Here is a 19,858-nt window from a genome sequence, read left to right as displayed (position 1 = left end):
AGAATTTTGTTTGTATATTTCATACTCAACAGTAATTTTGCTACCCACCTACCACCTTTTCAGAGATTTTGTTGATTAGTAAAAATTAAATTAAATGTTTAGTTTAATTTCAGAAACATTGCTCAATATTTGATCTTAGTATATCTGTCACAGTGGCAAATAATCGTTGTTGGTTGACCGCTATTGTAGGATATCACACAACGGTCACGTGATATAATTTCTGTGAACAACCGCCGTCACATTCACAACCTCAGACTTCAGATTCGCTTGAAGCAAAAGCTTGAAGCTATTGTTATGAGAAATGCATTTCTCAGCAATGAAACATTCAGCAGGTTTAAAACAAAGATCTAAGCCATCAAATACAAAACCTCAAATTAACTTAATGGCATAATAATCTTTTACACATCAACTACAATACATCCATAAAATGAATATCCACACCCTTACTCAAACCAATTGATTTCCAAAAAAAATGAGCATTTCTTAGTTAAATCAGCAGTAAGGCTAAGAGCATAAAAAATGCAGTAAACTCAGCATCTATGTTTCAGAAGCACACTAAACATCATTAGGTTGATGTGGATAATAACAGTGCAGATGATGTCTTTAGCATGTAATACAGTCTTTTATCTGAAGAAGTCAATCTCTTGGAGGCTGACAGCTAGCAGCATATGATCCAAGTAAACAAATACTTTTACGTGGCTCCAAAGTGCCATTAAAGGCCAGAACTGTCAACAATAATTCCACTTCTACAAGAGGATGAGAAAAGGAAGAAAAGTCTCGATCACCTCTGGTTGCTTTAATGTGCACGGAGGTTGTCATGGAAACATTTCTGTGAAGTTAACATGGATAACAACAGTAGGCTATTCGGCTTAATTGCCATTAGAGTTTTACGAACCCCTTTAGAGATGAATAGATGAAAACGTACACGGGGTAATACGTCACTTATCAGACACGGCCCTTTGCCCTTAGTTTTGTTGTTGTTGTGAATGTTTTAATGCCCCTCCCCAAAAAAAGAGGTCTGTTGAGAACAGTGAAGGTCCCAGCCAGGTAAATCTGAGCCATACCAACAATTTGAAAAAGATACAATGATGCTAAACAATTCAGTGGAGAGACCAAAAAATTACTGTCAGTCCACCTCTCAAAACCTTCGAAACAAAAAGATATGAATAAACACACACTAGTCAACTTGCCGTGGCAAGTTAATTTGGACGGATGATTTTTGTTTTACACAATGCACACACATTAATCCTGAAAGGACATGCTTTTTTCCTATTAAAGCACACAGCAGTAAGGACACGCACACACCGGCCAATGATTAATGCAGTAATCAGGCAACGCTTGCAAAAACAGCAGGATTATTCAAGTTCGAGCCCCCCTTCCTCACCACAGGTCAGCTGTCATGCCCTCCCATACACACACATGTCATATGTGAAACATCACACTCCAAACTCTGCTCATTGAAACAGTGCTAATTAAAATCACCTGGGAAGAACTGCGTGGCTCTATGGAAAGGCTTCACATTACAAAGCACGTTTTGAGGTGTGTGTACCGTTTGAATTTTACTACTGCTATTTTAGCCTCTTTGAAGCGACAGAGCATTTAGTGATGCACACCTGCACTTCACCTGCTGGAATAAAACACGTTCTTCTGCAACTAACACTTCAGCCACCCCAATAGCAGCTGTGATAATTTACACCATGTTTAAAAAATATTGCATACCCTATTGATTTAGTCCTATATTTAACAAAGTGCAGGCATTAAATGTGACTCTATTGCAAAAGTGCTGTCCATTAACACACAAATTCAACACTGTGACTTAACCTACAACCTTCGTGTGCAAATAAAAGAAATGCATTCACTCTGGATTATGGAAATATTGTTATTGTTTAACTTATTAATATAAGGAAATTATTAACAATGTAATTATTATGTCATTCAATCTATTTGTGAAATATATCTATTCATTTATACATGTCACACACATAATATAGTGTGTATGTGTATGTACTATTATATTTGAATAAAAATCAGATTGATGTCAAAATATCAGACTGATTATTATGTACAAACATTAAACAAAAAAATATTACATGCACTATATTACACAAATTTACTCTAGAAATGTTAAATATATGTGTAAGATTATTTACTTGAATACATTTGACAAATAATACTTTGCAGAGTAAAATCAATTTGACTGTATATTTAATACACACTTTAGAACCTGTATATTTACAAAATAATTTTATATCAGGACATTTATGAATATTTAAATTCCGTTATCAATACAATCATTCCAGTTGTTTTCTGTGAAGAAAATGTCAGCAACATCAAAACAACGTAGGCTATGTTTGTTTTCACAAATATAATTTTAAAACTAACGCCAATATAACAACAATAAAGAACTAAAACAAACCTGATCTAAACTAAATCAACAAAAGATTTAACGTAGTAAGAGATAACGCAGAAGATCTGTCAGAGGAAAATCACCGTACTGACCCATAAACTCTCAAACAACACAAATACTGTCAAAACAAGCAATCAACACAGCACAAACAACACAGACAAACATTCAACAAATGCCAACTCAACCCATCTTTAACTTAAAAGTCAAGGAGAACTCAAAACTTGTGCATACGAGAGGCGTAAACACGCTGAAAACTTACCAAAACAATCGTTTTGTCTCCGCGGATAAAAAGTAGCGAGAGGCGCGCGCACGCACGTGTTCTCTTGCTTACGAGTCAACTGTTAAAAACCGCTAAAAACCGAACAGGACAACAAGTGTTAGCGTAAATAAACGCTGTTGATATTCCTCCGCTCGCGTTTGTCTGCACGCTGCTGTCTTCAGGTCAGTGTGCTGCTGTTATTATCGATGCAACAGTAAAAAATGCGAGGGGAACACACGCGCTCCTGTTTGAATGCGCTCGCGTGACGCGAAGCGGCATGTTTTTTTGCATCGAGATTCAACACACCGAGGTTTTTTTTGGAGGGGGCTAGCTTATCAGAATGCGGGGAGGCATTCGGGCGGAGAAGGATGTTGTTGTTTTTTGGCGTGCTGCGACCCCCGCGTGACGTCACGTCCACCTGCTAGGTAAACAACACGAAGTCATTAGAAGTTGTGTCCGTGCGCGCGCGTCCACGTGCGTTGTTTTTGATGCCAAGCTTTCTTGCAGGGCAAATCCGTTGAGGTGCAATGTAAGTGTTTAAACAAAGAGCAGAGGATTTCTGTGCATTGTGGTTAAGTGATGTTATTTGTATTCCATTTCATGACTCTTTACGTTTATATTTACGTTTAGTTAAGTTAAAGGTGTATAAATATTTGAATTCCTTTTTTTACTTATTAGCTATATATTTAATACACACCTGGCCAACAGCTGCCCAACACACTCCAAAACATTCAAATGAACCAATTGTTCTGAATCATAAATGTCAAACATTGGAGTAAAGATCAACAAAACATTTGCTTATTTTTATTTTTTTAGATTTTTTTATGAGTAAACACCTAAAAATGATGCACGCAATTGCTTCTGGTTTGAAGCCTACAATTGTGTACAGTTTTTTATTTGCTGGAAAATGTCTCGTGAAGAAATGTTCTCATGCTTTTCTATATTGATTAACAATCTAGACATTTGCAGTTCCAATTTTATTATCACGGGACTCTTTTTTTGAATAATGTTTAATATACATGTTCTGCCTATTTCATATTTGTGTTTAAAAAGTGATATCGATTTAAACAACGGACGGGTAGTGATTTAAAATAAAAAAGAGTATTGCTTATTTGCATAACACCAGAAATTAATACCTTACGAAAATTAACCATGGTTTTACTATAGTTGAAACAAACAAACAAAAATAAGGTTACTGTAGTAAAACTGTTTTCAAAAACCATAATTACACCATGCTTAGTGTTGTAAAACTAGGTTTTGTTAATAGTAATCAATATACCAAAAAACATGGTTACTACACTTTTACCACAAAAAAAAAAACATGGTTAATTTTCGTAATGGATATGTAAATAAGGGCACTGTGGTGGATCTTTACTTGTTTTTGTAAGACATTTTTTAAAGCTTACAAAAACTGCTAATAAATATCTGTCAGGTATCCGTAGAGGTGTGAATGATTTTTATTCAATGATATGAAAAAATATTAGATTCTGTCTCTTTTTCACAACCTAAATGCCATTTGGAGTAGCAGTTTTAAGAAAGAATAAACAAAATATGAACGCACCTTGTCAAATAACAAATATTAACAAACAAATAAAAATGTATTCGTATGAATGCGTATGTGAAATTTAGAAAAATAATTTAAGGAAACATTCAGCATATGGGGATGAAACGTGAGGGATTGCTGCCACCTAGTGGAATGTTTGGCAACCCACATTTGATCATCACTAAAACAGTTGGAGGGCATAAAACTGCAATCAGACAGTACAACCTAGTGGTGAACTATAATAATGCATTAAATGAAGTTGTTTTTAATTTATAGCAAACAATTAGAAATGTGTGCTTGTCAGTATTGGTAATGCATATGACAGAGATCTAGGCTGTAACACTATTGAATATTTATCAGGGGTAATTTTTGAAGACAAATTAAACACCTTTACTGCTGTTACTGAATGGTGAGAAATATAGGCCTACTGCTTTTTGAACACATGCTGACTTTGCGTGACAACTTACCCCATGTTGTGTCCCGCTATGACAGGTTGGCAGTCTGCATGGGGTAAGTTGTCACAACGGGAACCTGCTGTTTGAGAAAAATACAGTCTGCCGCTGTTGCTTGCTATTGGCTGCTGTGTTCACATAATTAATAAGGCAGATGTGCAGCACATCTACCTATATATTTGAGACCTTTGGGAATATTAATAGTTGCAAAGTGGTGTTATGAGGCTGTTTCTAGTTCATTTAAATAGCTAATGTATAAAGTTGATTCTTGACTAACCTTAGTGCATATATTTACTTATTTACAAACAGCTCTAGGAAACATTTTAGCTTTGTTAAACAAAGTGTAAAAAATAATTGTAATTTTAGACGGCAAAATAGGGTAGAAAGAGTACTGAAATATTGCAAACGTACATATCGCAGTATGCATATAGCAATGGTTTGCAATAACTGAATGACTGTAATACCACAAAAAAGTTATGTATAGCCTACTGAAAAATCCAACTAAGACCAGCATAAGATGGTTTAAGGTGGCAGTAGCTGGTTTAAGCTGTTCCTCACAGCCCGCCAAAGCTGGTCAAGATGGTGGGTCAGCTGGTCTTCCAGCCTGACCAGCTAAATCCAGCTTAAAACGTGACCAAAACACAGCTTGACCAGCTTAAAAAGTGACCAAAACACAACTAACTTGCTTCACCAGCAATACCAGCTAAAACCAAACTGGGAGACCAGCTAAAACCAGCTCACCAGCTGGTCTTAGCTGGATTTTTCAGTAGGGTAGTTAAAGTTGATGCAGATAGTAGAGGGACTGTGGAGACAAAGAAATTACCCTGAATGTGAAATGTATGTTGGTTATACATTTAAAAAAATAGTATATTACATTTATTTTACAAACTAAAAGCATTATCCATAGACTGTACACATATCGTATTTTCCTTTAATATCGTGCACTGAACCAGGTATTCTCAACCATTGTAGATAACCACAGCAAAGAAAACAAGCATTCGAGCAGGTGACGACTTGTTTCCTCTACATAATTCATCAGTTTGTTCAATCAAGCTTTAGGTTCATGAGAGGTCACACTAAAGTTCCCCACAACTCTCTGGGACTGCAGCAGGCACACAAGCATAGTTTGGGAGCCCTCACAGCTATTTTTAAGCCTGGCAACAGCACAATGTTTAGCTGCAACCCGACGCTGTGTGCCTAGTCACGCTGCATTTGAGTTAGAGTTGAACTGCCCCTGACAAAACCACAAAACATCAAGCAGGCATGTCCGCACAAGGGCTCGTGCCCTCCGTTGTGCCCGACCTGGACTCTTGCACGTGCAGAGACTGGATGATACACGGACAACAAAAAGACACATTAGAAAAGATGCCAGACCGGACTCCAGCAGGAGGTGTCGAGGATGAATCCGATGAATCGGAGGAACCCGAGCTTCCACCAGCAGTCATACGGAGGAAGGTATCATTCGCCGATGCCTTCGGCCTGGACTTGGTCTCCGTGAAGGAGTACGACAACAGAGATTCATCAGGTCCGAGTAATTTGGCGAGATTGCTGGGAGCGGAGGGCAAAGTTGTTGAAGAGTATTACCTGTCCTGTCCCTTCACCTGCCCAGCTTCTGACCAGGAGCTGCGAATGAGACTTCAGGACCAGAAGCTGGAGCTGGAGAGCATCGAACTGCTCCCCGGATCCACCACCATCCGGGGAATCGTCCGTGTTCTTAACCTTTGTTTCCATAAGGCCGTCTATGTCCACACCACACTGGACGGTTGGCAGAGCCATTTCGACCTGCTTGCGGAGTACGTGCCCGGTTCCAGCGACGGAGAAACGGATCGTTTTTCTTTCCGGCTCATGTTGACACCTCCTTTCGAGGCCGAAGGGACGCGGGTAGAGTTCTGCCTAAGGTACGAAAGCCAGGCTGGGACCTTTTGGGCCAACAACAGAGGGACGAACTACATTGTGTTCTGCCATCAAAGATGGAGGACTGAAATGAAAGAAAACGAGAAAGAGAGAGAAAGGGAGAAGTTAATAGAGGAGAATAACAACAAAGGCATCAGGAGCTGTCTAAAAACAAACAGGTGGGAAATGATATAATACACAGTGTATCAGTGTACAGAATAAGGTGTTTATTGGCAGTGCTTGCGCATGCAAAAAATTTAATTGAAACTGCATCAACTGTGCTACGAACATGAATGATAAATGAATGATAGCTCAACATGTGTGGTTTGTCGGAGAGTGCTGTGCTATTGGTTTTCTGAGCAACCGGGCTTACAATGTTTGTATATCAAGGTGGTACTAGAATATCATATTGGCAATGAGATTTTTTTCTATAACACCCTAAAGGCAAAGTACAAACCAACCAGAAAACCACAGCAATCACCAAGAGCTCTATTAATCCCATAGGCACATAGACTTATGCAAATATCTAGCTTTCCTTATAAAGTACAGGTTTGTACTATTTTCGGATAAAACAAAAACTTTGTCTTAATTTGTATTGTATAACTCAATGGAACAAGCTAAATATCTCCAATGGTGAACTTTTTGTTTTAAATGCAGATGATATGTTTTAAATGTGGTTGTGTGTGATTCAAATTCTGCTGTTTATTTACAGTAAAGTCATCTGTACAGAGACGACACCCACAGAGATGAGTAGGGAGATCTCAGGTGGGTTTCATGTGTATAGATCTGGAATGGGAGGGGGGTATTCTGATGATGTAAAACTGATTGTTTTATTTCTTGTACAGAACAAGTTGCTCCGTGGACCACACGTACCAAGGAAAGCACAGCTGAGAAAATACCAGAAATTGCTTCCCCCAAATCCCTTAAGGACTTTTGCACACCTCTGGTATGATCAATGAGCTTTCTGTCATTTTGACACACATCAGATGAGCTGATTCATCTGAAAATGATCTTTCTATCATTTACTAACTCTGTCCTTTTAGTTATTTTACATTATAACTCTTGGTCAAGTCTCAAAAATTTGACAAGCGTAATAAAATATTCAATATGAAAACAGCTCGTGCTCTGTACGTCTTTAAAGTCAAAAGCCTTGTGTGTGAAAAGCTAGTTTCAGAATTTCAGTCTGCTATACTTATATGGATGATTATAGCAGCTTACAAATGGTTATATTTTTAATTATTTTAATAATTTGGTATACATTGTCATGGATTGCGTAAGGGATAATGTATAGACAGCTGGTATTTATCGCTGAAATAAGCCCCGACAGTGTGATCAGGACTCGACGTGAAGCGAGACGTGAAGGGTGTCTTGTATTACACTGAAAGGGCTTATTTTGTGATAACGTGCTTATTACACGGCTATTTACCTCATAAGTAAAGTAAGGAACATTAAATATTGAATTTATTACCTCATTTTTAAATGAACGCAGCAAGGAAAACCAGTTTACTTTCAGTTTTAAGATAAGACAAGACATTCAAATGTCACAAACACACTATTTGTAAATATAATGTCAAATATGTTTTTAAAAGGCAACTTGCCAATCAGAATCAAGCATTCCAATGAGCTGTGTAATAAGTTGAAGGCCATACCAAAATATTATTTTCTGTAAAAGATGTCTTATATGGCTGAAAGTCATGATTTCCTGTTGTCTAAATAAGTTTCAACTCTGTTACTGTCAACTCTGTTACCAAGGTATAGTAACAGTGTTGACAGTCATGATATGTGTGTGTGTGTGTGTGTGTGAGAGAGAGAGAGGAAAAGAGAGAAAGTGTGGACAATAGGAATTTTGACTTTTGTTTTTCAGCTATATAAGGCACTTTTTACAGGAAAATAATACATTGTTTTGGCCTGTAACATCTTTTGGTCTATGACAATGAGTATCAAATGTCAAAAAATACCAAATTGTACAATAATTAAAATAAGCAGAAAAAACAATGACTTTGGATACCAAATGTACTTGCAGTTATATAATCTTTTGAATTTTTGGCTCAATTACAATATGAATTCAACAGAATAGAAGTTAGTCAGTGAGTTTATCAGTCAATCAGATGATGAGTTATGCAAAGAATGCAACTTATGTGTGGTTCAAACTGCTGGTAATGTCACAGGCTGTACAATACAACCTTGCTCATTCCACACGTCGTCGTCAACAATCGATCACATGTAGGCTATTAATATATGTGAACTTTCTTATTGAGAGCAGTAATAAAATAAATCTATTATTTCAACTGGTACACGGTGGCCACCTAAGATGCTTTTCTATCACTCTTGTCTCTTTGATTGACAGGTGGATCGTCGCAGGAAACGCAGAACTGCGCGTTTGGTCCACATGCAGGACTGTTTCTCTCAAAAACAGACGGAACCTAAGCTAGTCAATTTTTCTCACACAATTGAAGGTACTAGAGATTGGTCCACCCCAAAGCTGAATATACCTAACATAGAAGATGTGCCGATTGTCCAAAGCAGACACAATATGGACACGCCACCAATACTAACGTTCCACCAGATCCCTTTACTTTCTTTGGACTGGGGTGATAAAACGACATCACCTGCCTATGCAAAACCTCATGATGTCTGCGATGAAACAAACCGGGAGAACCATCTGGATGAAGATCACACCACATCGGCTTGTCAGGCCTGGGAGGCTTTTCTGAGCAGTGATGATACGAAACGCGCTGACAGAGATACGCAGGACCAAGAGAGCATTCTTTGCTTGGTTAGAGAAACGCATCAATCCTTGAACACTTGCAAAAGATCTGTTGACTCAAGTGCCTGGGAAATACTACAATCTTCCCCTACTGAGACATCAAAAGACTGGGGCTTTGGTCCTTTTAAAGATTACCAACATCGAGAAGAGTCGAGGTTCATAACAAGTGCTTCTTGTGAATCAGAGCCAGAGAAGGAGGAGGGAGTGTTCGAGGAGTTCGGTGACCACCAAACCCATAAATACATAAGCTGCGACATCACCCTGCCGCAGGAGGAAGCTCAAAGCGCACATGACCTAAAGACTCCCAAAGGCGTAGATGGAATCTCACCTGAGGTATTCATGGGCCATCCTGACACCTCAAACACGCCAGCAAAGGTTAAAGAAAACACACGCAGGGCGGTCAACGACACCCTGACATTTACAAGGATCAGAGACGAGCCGTTCACAGATAGACAGACAGAGGGATCTTCTGAAAAGCTAGATCTAAATAAAGCCAGCAAGCTTGATAGCGGTGAACAGGTGGAAAGTGAGTTTTATAGAGGGCTACGAGGAGAAGAAATGGAAAGCGTTCAAAAAGAAACACAGAATTGCTTGTGGTGTGAAAGTCTGGGGTTTAAAGAGAGCAATTTATGTACGCTGAACATAAATGTTAACAATTCAGAGCCACAAAAAGATGAAGAGAAGCATTTTGAGCCCATACATGAACCCCAGCGCATGGACGTTGAAGATGAACTCCCCACATTACCTAAAATTCACCTGTCCTGGGTGGGCAGTGCATCCAGCATGGGCAGCAGCAGCAGGTTATTGTCATGGTGGAGGGACTTCTGGTCTCTGGGTAATGTGACCAGAGCTCTCGTCTGTTCAGTCATTCTGTTTGTGATCTTTGTAACTGCTTATCTATGCGATCTACCAACATGCTTGGCCCTCTACCTGTTCTCGCTGTGCTGGTGGTGCAGTCAGGGCATGAAACAACGTCTGGATTCGGCAATTGATGTGGACTGACGCAGATGGGAAGAAGCGATTCTTCTAAGGGCCCAACATCACTTTTAAAATTCAATTCAGAAGGCATTTTTTCTTTTCATGTGTGCACAAATAAAATTCATTAGCTTAAAATGACATTTGAAGTAGTCTTTCACTATAACATTGATATTAAACTATAAGGGTGCATTCACACTGCATGTATGAAGGGAATCAATTCAGATTTTTTTCTTTCATGTGGCACAAATCGGATTTGACCCAGGAATGGGTAAACGGTTGTGGCTTAAAGGGATCTTGTGAAATCTTGCCGGTTGAGTGCTGTTTTCATCCTATTCCAACCCCTAAACCTATTCCTGAACCCAACATCTTGCGCGATTTGACCGTAGCTGTATCCCCTCTATCCAGAACCCGTGTAAGCAGGAAAAAGCACATATTCTCTGATCTGTTTCAGGCCTCATTCATATGTGGAAATAAATCGGATATAAATTGGATACATGTATACATGTAAGTGGACAGAATGGATATTCCCATCAAACAACGTTTGCAAATGACAACAACTCAGGTGGACACCACCCGCAATCACATGACTAGCGATAGAGAGCGATGGCTCCACTTAGTGGAGTTATGCCACATTATCTCATGGCAATTCATGCGTATTTTACGAGGTTACTAATTTGTATGAATTCGTACACATTTGTACATTTTTGTACAATTTGCTTTCGCCCCTTTGACTTTGGCTTTATATGATTCACTTGTAAAAGACATACAAATTTTCATAAGATCAGGGTGTAATGCTGAAGTTTCATGTCTTGTTTTGATCAAAATCTTGTACTTAAACATTGTATAATCATTTCATCTTTGTCCATTGCATTCGAAACATTTTACTTCCTTAGTGGTTTAAGTTGTTTCAGGTCAATATGTCTACATTGAGTTATTTTGCCAGGTGTTCATTGTAAATGCAGATTTGGATACTTCAAAAAGATGACCTAGCGGGTTGTAAAAAAAAAAATATTGATACAGTCAACAAATCGGAGTTGGCCATCCAGATCTGCAGTGTAAATCCAGCCTAACTGTTTTGACCTGTTTGAAGTCTCAGATAGTGGAAAAATTTGAAACCACTTTTAAAACACAACTTTTGTAGCTATACAGTGCAAATGTCCACCCACTTTGTTGTTTTTGCAAAGTTTTACTGACCATTGATATTTATTTTTTGCTCAATTATTGAAAATATAGGAAATATGTACACACACAAAAACAATATTTAGTGTGATGTGTGATGTCTTGGCACTAAATACATCTTGAACTCTTTTAAAGAAACTGAAGTACAAAAGTCATTAGACTACAATTATTAGGGTTTTACAAATAATATAACTTGTGTGAAATGTTTGTGTGTAATGTAACGAGATGTGAAGAAACTGGTACTATATGTAGCCTGCAAGGACACACAGATCATTTCATGTCTCTTAGGGTCATCTGTGATGGACATGACATTTCCTACAAATCCCGTCATGTGCCCGTCCCTAAAGAGAGAGAGAGAGAGAGAGAGAGAGAGAGAGAGAGAGAGAGAGAGAGAGAGATAAAAGACAGTTTTATAAATGCAACTCTATTACTGTATGTCACTCATACATTGTACTTGCCCAGAACATTTATAGAAGTGCATATATTTATGTGAATATCAGTGTGTGATATGCACTTTATATTTTTAGTTTTAGACAAATGCACAGTGTAATGGGTCTGTGTGTACGTGCATGCTTGTGTGTGTAATAGAGCTGTTCTGTCTATGTCACTGCAGTCATATGATCCACTCTCTTGTGACTGTGACCTTTCAGAGTCCACTCTTCACCTTACTTGACGCTGTGGCAGAAACAGTCTTCATAAACCCAGCAGTGAGCATACTACTGTCTGCTCTCATCTTCATCCTAACAAACGCTGGGTGGATTTTAACCCATCGTTGTAAAGTATAAACAAAGCAAGACCCAACCATGTGTTAAACCAACCAAGCATTTATCAGAGTATTCACAAACACCTTTACTCAATTGAACTCTTATTTAGAGCTCTTAAAGCCCCAAAATAAACTGGATGTATTCACAACCAGTCTATATCACAACACTTAAGGGAGTCTCTTTCACAATATTTTTAAATACAGGAATCTGGCAAGACTACTATATCACTTTCATTTAAGACTTTATAGGGTGACCAGACCTTTTCCCAATGCAGTCCTGTTTTTTTTGTGTGTGTTATGTTTTCCACAAACCCACAACAATAAAAGATGAAAACATTTAAAAAGTTTTCGCCCTGTTTCTGTTTATAACAAATAGGATTTCAATTTCAATTATATTTTGACCATTGAACTGGAAAATGTGCCCGCTTTTCAGTTTAAAAGTCACCCTACTTTAAAAGTGCCAAAGACTGCATGTAAATAATCTGTTAAATTGTTCTTGGATATTTACATAGAAGGTATGTACCTTAGTTAAGTGCAAATATTATCCAGAAACATTGTTACATGTCCATTTGCAACCCTAGGATTTCCCCTTTTTGAGTGAAATGGTCTTACCTTATTACCTTATTTGGAAGGGTCATGAATAATAATGTTGAGCTCTGCTTTGATTGGCTCAGCTCTGCGGCTCATTACAGTAACTCACATTAGTAAACATTTTTAAATCTTTGCAATTCATTTTATGTGTAGTTTAAAGGCAAGGTGCATGATCTCTGAAAGCCAGTGTTGACATTTGAAATCACCTAAACAAACACGCCCCTACCCCAATAGTATCTGGACCTTCTGTTGATAGACCCGCTATACACAACCCACCCAGACAACAGTGTCGGTTAGTAGACACACCCCTTACTGTTGATTGGCTACAAGTGTGTTTTGGTAGTCGGCCCGACTCTCTTTTCCAAAGCGTTTTTGAGATATCGTGCACTCCACCTTTAATGTTGGGGTCGTACATCTTGACTGTGACATCACAGTCGGTGCTATGTTGAGATTGGTCTGTTTTCCAGCAGTCTTTTGCATGCACAAAGTTTACATAAAAATTAGAAAACAAACACATTTGAGGCTCATCATATGTCCTTACCATGTACAGAGCTCTTATTATCCATCTTTACTTTGTTAAATACAGTTTTTATTCTACAGCACCTTTAAGTCATGTATATGATGTTGTTTGTAGTTAATAACATTATACATGCACCCTCTTTATTTATATGTATTTAAAAGCATTTACTTTTCAAATAATGCTTTTCATGATGTTTGCCAATACATCAGTTTGTGCCGACAAGTAATGAATAATCTCTCTGTTAACATAAGCATATTCATTAGGTTTATTTTGCAGATCCGAGGAATACTCGATTCTGATTGGTTAACCCTCTATCTAGTGATATCAGACGTACAGAAATAGTCACATCTGATACTGATCAAATGCATATTTTGATAATTTTTTTGGGATAAGAGTGTCTGCCAAATGCATCCGCAAACGCGGACGAATCCAGCCCGGAGTTGTTTGCTGTCTGGGATAAATGTAAATCCAGGGATTAAATGATATCAGACTGCATATTTTCGAGTATGCTTCTAAGTAAATCATGTAACTAGTCTCATATAACTCGTAAAATATTTCACCTTAAACCAATGTGTACAATTATTTACTAGCAGTAAGTCGACATAAAAGGAATAATGTACAGTCTGCTGATGGTCTTTATTGCAAAACAAATCCCATAAGGGTGATACAAGTCCAGTGATCTCTCGGCTAATGGTCGACTGACAGTACATTATCCCTTACAAATCTTTCCTGTGTGCTTCTATTTTACTCCAGGGACACATGATATTCTTAGCCCTGCTTGGAGATGACAGACAGATGGACCTCAATATAACATCTCTAGGCCGTCATGTGAAGGAGCCCTGGGTGAGGAGATGATGCCATGAATAGAGATTTATACATTCATAATGCAGATTCACACATGCCTTTGGTATCTTGTTTAACATGTAACTATGTGTGGTGGCATATACAAATGTAAAGCAGGTGATTGTAGTAACCTTGCCCCATATACATCTATTGTACCCGTACATACAATATTTGCTTGCTGTCTGCAAACTGATTGAAAATAATTAAATTTCAATTTAAATGATATAAGCATTGCTGCCACTAGATGGAGTCATAACAGCATTTTTCATTCTTCAGTTCAAACTGGAATTAAGCAGTCGGATAGAAACATGCGGTGACAGATTGCACTGGGTCAAATGCACACTGCCTGCAGGCCGGAAAGCAATGACACGTTCAGCTGGCGTGTGGAAAATTATAAAGACACGAATAAGATTGAATATGTTGTTATTTGTTTCAGACAGTGGGGCTACATGATCCACGACAGCAATATGTTTCGCACACACAAAGCACAAACTCTCCTTGCACGCCCGAGCAAGAACCCAGAATCTGGGTTACATCCTGGGTATCCCAGGAGGACAAGTGCTCATACATCATTATTGAAATGTCCCAAGCTCCCGAGGATGGATCACACATACCTCCTAACTCTCTCTAATCTCCTCTCTCACCCCCTGGGGTACGTGTGGAGTTACCTCATCTCTCCCGTACACACTAACATTAACAGCAGGATGTGAAGCAAATACACTAAAGTTTGTCTTTAAAGGACAAGTAAACACAACTGTGTGTTCTGTACATGTATGTACAATAAACAAAGTAGTAACCGTGTTGTTTAACCAAATGCGTGATGTTGCATATTAGTACCTTAAAAGTACATATTGGTACCGCAAAGGGTACATACATGTATTCATACCTCAATGCTGCATTTGCAATCCAATTCACAACTGGATTCATAATCTATGGTAAACTTGAGACTAAAATCCCACTCTTTGCAGAAATGTTGTGTTCAGAATAAATGTATAAATATTTCAGTTCAGACGACACCAAACTGTATATTGGGAATCTGTGAATGACATTTTTTTGAGCCATGGTGTGACCTTGTTTTGCTTTCCACAAAACTGTACATAGTGCATGTTTTGAGATGTATATCTGCAGTTCATTTGTAAGAGAATAAATTCACCCTTGGTGATAAATATGCCCATGAATAGAGTATTTTTTACAATAAAATCTGTAATCATACACACACACAAAATGGTGCTAAATAGCACTAAAGGTGTATTACTGGCTCATAATTATAAGGGAAAAATATTTAGTGCTATAAATATCACCTATGTAGAACCTGTGTAGCACCATATTGTGGTATGTTGAACCATAAATGGTGCTATAGTCATGCTTTAGCACCACTTATGGTTCTACAAAAGTGCTATATAGGTGCTATAGTGCTAAAAATGGTTCCCCATGAATATGAGTTTTTAGGCCTGTTTATTCGGTAGTATGTAATCATAAAACAATAAGCCAGTAAATCAATTGACAGAGCATTGCCCTGGCAGCACAAAGGTCATGGGTTCGATACCAAAGGAACACACATGCTGATAAAAATACACTGTGAGCATCTGCCAAATGCATAAATGTAAAAAGTGATTTGTGCAAATATACACCTTGTCCTGATCAGGTGCAACACACTGGAGTAACAAACTACCCACACAGCAGAAGACTCTGGGCCGGATCTGCGCCGAAGTTGGCAGCTCTCTGGGTTGTCTGCTGTCTGGGCAGAAACCAGGTGTGCCTCACATAGTCATAGATATACATAATAAAGGCTAGATGTCTTATGGTGGCATCCCTAACGTCATCACCGGCGGCCATCTTGTCACAGGCAAGCTTTCCGGTGGGATCTGTGGTACCTGATGTAAGGTGAGTGATCTGCATGAACACAAATACTCTTTTATCTCCTTGAAATCTTGACGGATTTACAATTGGTTTGGTTTCTAACAAACGTTATTAAAGTGGTTATAATTCTGTATGCTTGAACATGTTTTATGAACATTATTCAAAAGTAAATCTCTGATTTTTATAACAATCCAAACTGTTTAGAAATTGATAGAAAATTGAGCAAGTTATGGTTATTCAAAAAGTGCATGCACCATTGAAACACATTGTTACTAGTGGGCGAGCTGACTGTGACAAGATGGCTGCCAGGTGCGGACATCGACCTCCATTGGCCAACAGCGCGGACGTGACATCTAGCCTTTATTATGTATATCTATGGTGCCTTAGGGAAGATTGAATATATAACTAACTATTAATTTTCAATTTATGTATTATTTCCCCCTACAAAATGAGTTGTATTTAACTTACTTTATAGTAGCAGGCCAGTTAAATGAGACGTTCAAGGGGCGTGGCTGAATTGAGCGCGCGAACGTAGGGCGGAAGTTTGATAGCGCGGCTCCGCCTCCGGGCTCCACAGACGATTTCTTCTGCACATGAACTGGCTCCAAACTGACGTTTTTGCGTAACTTCAGCGCTCATCGTCAAACATTTTACATTTAGTTTATTACAATTGAAGGAAACGGCGTTGTGTCGTCCATCTTTTTTTACAGTCTGTTGTCAAAACACAGTAAAATCTCACTGGTCGAAAAATCCTAATTCAATTAACAGTAGAGTATTTTAACCACTTTGAGGCAGTGGGACAGAGCTTATCCTTGTCCCAGACTAAAATGCATGTTTGAGCTGACTTAATTTCAAAACACGTGACGTATCTTAACCTTAACTATTACTGCCATTGTTGTTTTGTCTTAAGATGCACACCAGTAATGTTTTTTGTAAGGTTTGTTTGTAAAAAATACTTAAATGTCCTAACATAACTAAGGCCTAGTTCTGGACCAGTCTAAACATGGGGAAACTGCCCCTTCATGTTTGGATTGGCTGTAAATGCATTGTGAATACTTTCGCGCTCACTGTGAACAGACAAATATACTTTGTGGTCACATCACGTTTGATTGCGCTAATTTGACCATGTTTTGTGTGTAAGCGTGATGTACCGCAACACTCTGACAGTCTCTGACTGGAAAGCAGTGAAAAGTGGATGATTCATCCCAACTGTTCTGATAGAGATAGAGAGAGAGTTTACTCCCCCAGATATCTGAATGTTCTCTCTCTCTCACATACACACACGTACTCTGTGTGATTGTGAATGTCAGATGAGTATGTGTCATGCACGCTCTTCATGTTACACACAAACTCTCTGTCCTTGTATTCCATCCATTGATACCTATGCGATGTGATCATAGAGAACGTACAGTACAGACTGAAAACATAAAGTACCCTCAGGATAAAGTGCAGTAGTGGTACCACGGCACAGTGACAGTATCCGAGCATATCATGAGTAGCAGCGTTTGGTAATATACAATAAATATTTATCATGTCCAGACAAAAATTATTCAATACTAAATTCTCAGGAAAAGGTACAAAAGCTGTCAGTGGGGCACACATATATTTGGTATTTATAAGGATCTTTTTAAAGGGTACCATCTTAGAGACAGTTTTTGTACCTTACAGTGTATGGTAAACAAACCACGTAATACCAACCAATTGCCCCAGTACAAGCCCAAGTCCACCCCGTGATGCCATGTTTATAAACCTATAAACTGTCAAAAAATTGTCAAAAGCCGTCACTGGGGCAGTACCCTTTTAGTGAAAGTCCTAATACTATATGTACATTTAGGGTGTTTTCAGACCTATAGATTGAGTGCTTTGTCACGAAATCAGGTGTTAAACAGCTACAATGTTACAATTTTGGTTCTGTTCGCATTCACGAGGCAAACTTTGTTAATGCAAGTCATGTGCGAGGAAATTCTCCTTTATTGATCAGAGTGCATCTGTTTATTTCCATGGTTCTGCAAGTTGTCCATCAGGATGGAGAGACAGCAGCTTCAAGGGATTATTATGTGGCTCCAGAGTTCGGGCCAAGACCACCTCATTGTTTTGGTGTGGATCTGAGCACGATTGACAGGTTCACATATGTCTAACCAAGGGAGAAAACGCACCAGGTTCCAAAACAAAGGCTCAGGTCTGAAAACACCCTGATGCCCCATTCAGACCACCAGCGACTAGCAGTAGCAGAGCGAAGAAATCTCATTAATTTCAAAGGAAACTTGGTGACTTCCGGTGACACGAGTGAAAGTGACTGTTGCAACAAGATGGGCGTTTCATGAGTTTGCCCTTACAGTAGGAAAAAAACAGATTAGAGGGAGGAGTTGGGGTGGAAGAGGGATGTTGGAAAACGATTTCAGAATTGAGGTAGGTAGGCTGCATGTATATGTAGTGTTTAGGCTGGTTAGCTAAAAGGGTTGCACCTGTGCCGAATTGGTTAATTATCGGGCTCCTCCCGAACCTTGTTTATAAAAACATCAAGAAAGTTAAGAAAAGTTTAACTGTATGCAAACGATGAGCGATTTTTGGGAGCGACTTTCAATGGGAACGAAGCAGTGGAGTTCATGTCATCCGTCTCTTGTCAATTACTGGAGTGGACGGTACTTATTTGTTTATGACAACCAGTTTTAGAAACGCCTTATTGAAAGAGACGGGCGCTGGTGGTCTGAACGAGGTTTTAGGCATAGATAAAGTATGTATACACATGCCCATTTGAGGTACTAATATGCACTCTTTGGTACCAATATGTACCTCTGAGGTAATAACATGAACACATTTGAAAAAGGGTGCAGGCCCAGTGACAGCTAGGGACCATTTTTTTGACAGTGTAAGGCAATAAGGTCTTTATAAGATGATAAGGATTTAGTGAGTCAGATTAAGACAGAGTCTTCTTCATTAATGGATGAGATGGGACTGGATTTTGAGCTTTTCCACACACCAGCATCAGAGTTTGTCGATGAGCTGTTCACAAGCAGCCCAATACTGTGTCAGCACTTTGCCCAACAGCCATTGGAAAACACTTTATTATCCCTCCCTGTTCGACACATGAACTCCAACATGACATTCATCCCCTCGGCAGCAGTTATAACCGACCGTCAACTGCTCAGACTGGGTGTAAACAGAACCTGCTGACGGAACACATGAGGACAGTCTCCGATGCTCTTTGGATTCGGGTCAAACCTTAAAGTAAGGCACTAGTGAGATTTTCAGGTGTGGAGATGAAGAGGTGGTGTGTTGGATAATGACGGTAAGTTTGCGATGGGTGTTGGTGGCTGAAACAGACCGGCGTGTGCGCTTGTACGTTTTGTGCCGAGGTCAGAGCTGATTTTTTTTTTTTAATCAAAATCTGATTTATTCTGATACTTGATAACACACACAGGTTTGTTTTATACAGTTGGGACTTTTCTTTCATAGCTTTTGTTTTATACCGAGATTTTCTTCCCTTAACCAGACACGTAAACCTAATCCTTAGAAAAGCTGGTCGCCCAACGGACAGGATTTTAGGTTTTACAATTCTTGGGGGAGATTTATGTTTTATAAACCAGACCGACACACACAAACCCACACATCATTGAATGGAATTAGTACATTAGAAAAAATATAATGGCCTTTTTCAAACCATGGTTGGGTAAAATATATAGACAAACCCAATCGTTGGTTTTAAGTCAATGTATGTTGTTGGGTTGTTTCATCCAATGGTTGGGTAACAGCTATGATGTTAACCTATGCTAAATTGTTTCAACCCACAATTGGGTAAATTT

The 19,858-nt window shown here is 38.8% G+C and overlaps 2 protein-coding genes across 4 annotated transcripts in view; one reads left to right on the top strand and one right to left on the bottom strand.

Moving 5' to 3' along the window:
• foxp2 (forkhead box P2) overlaps positions 1–2,944 on the bottom strand; it is a 107,445-nt gene extending 104,501 nt beyond the window's left edge. Inside the window, exon 1 of one of the 3 annotated variants that reach the window (XM_073816165.1) lies at positions 2,667–2,944. The gene's annotated coding sequence lies outside the window, so the exon portion shown is untranslated. The remainder of the gene's footprint in view (positions 1–2,666) is intronic. The other 2 variants (XM_065264147.2, XM_073816199.1) reach the window with 2 other exon arrangements.
• Positions 2,945–5,844: 2,900 nt separating this feature from the next.
• LOC135747001 (uncharacterized) lies at positions 5,845–11,151 on the top strand. Its single transcript, XM_065265667.2, has 4 exons — positions 5,845–6,733; positions 7,267–7,319; positions 7,400–7,500; positions 8,902–11,151. Exons 1-4 carry the CDS (start codon positions 5,925–5,927, stop codon positions 10,321–10,323), a joined length of 2,385 nt encoding a protein of 794 aa, XP_065121739.1. The 5' UTR covers positions 5,845–5,924; the 3' UTR covers positions 10,324–11,151.
• The last annotated feature ends 8,707 nt before the right edge of the window (positions 11,152–19,858 follow it).

Source organism: Paramisgurnus dabryanus, chromosome 1 (genome assembly GCF_030506205.2).
Source record: "Paramisgurnus dabryanus chromosome 1, PD_genome_1.1, whole genome shotgun sequence".
Classification (NCBI taxonomy): Eukaryota; Metazoa; Chordata; class Actinopteri; order Cypriniformes; family Cobitidae; genus Paramisgurnus; species Paramisgurnus dabryanus.
Note: the sequence above shows the minus strand (reverse complement) of the source record. Positions and strands in the feature narration are given on the sequence as shown.

Bases quoted from the DNA above. Each gene is read 5' to 3' on its own strand.
- LOC135747001 (XM_065265667.2), top strand. From the start codon at position 5,925: ATGTCCGCACAAGGGCTCGTGCCCTCCGTTGTGCCCGACCTGGACTCT. The intron at 6,734-7,266 runs GTGGGAAATGAT...GTTTATTTACAG, and splicing joins AGCTGTCTAAAAACAAACAG to TAAAGTCATCTGTACAGAGA. The intron at 7,320-7,399 runs GTGGGTTTCATG...TTTCTTGTACAG, and splicing joins GATGAGTAGGGAGATCTCAG to AACAAGTTGCTCCGTGGACC.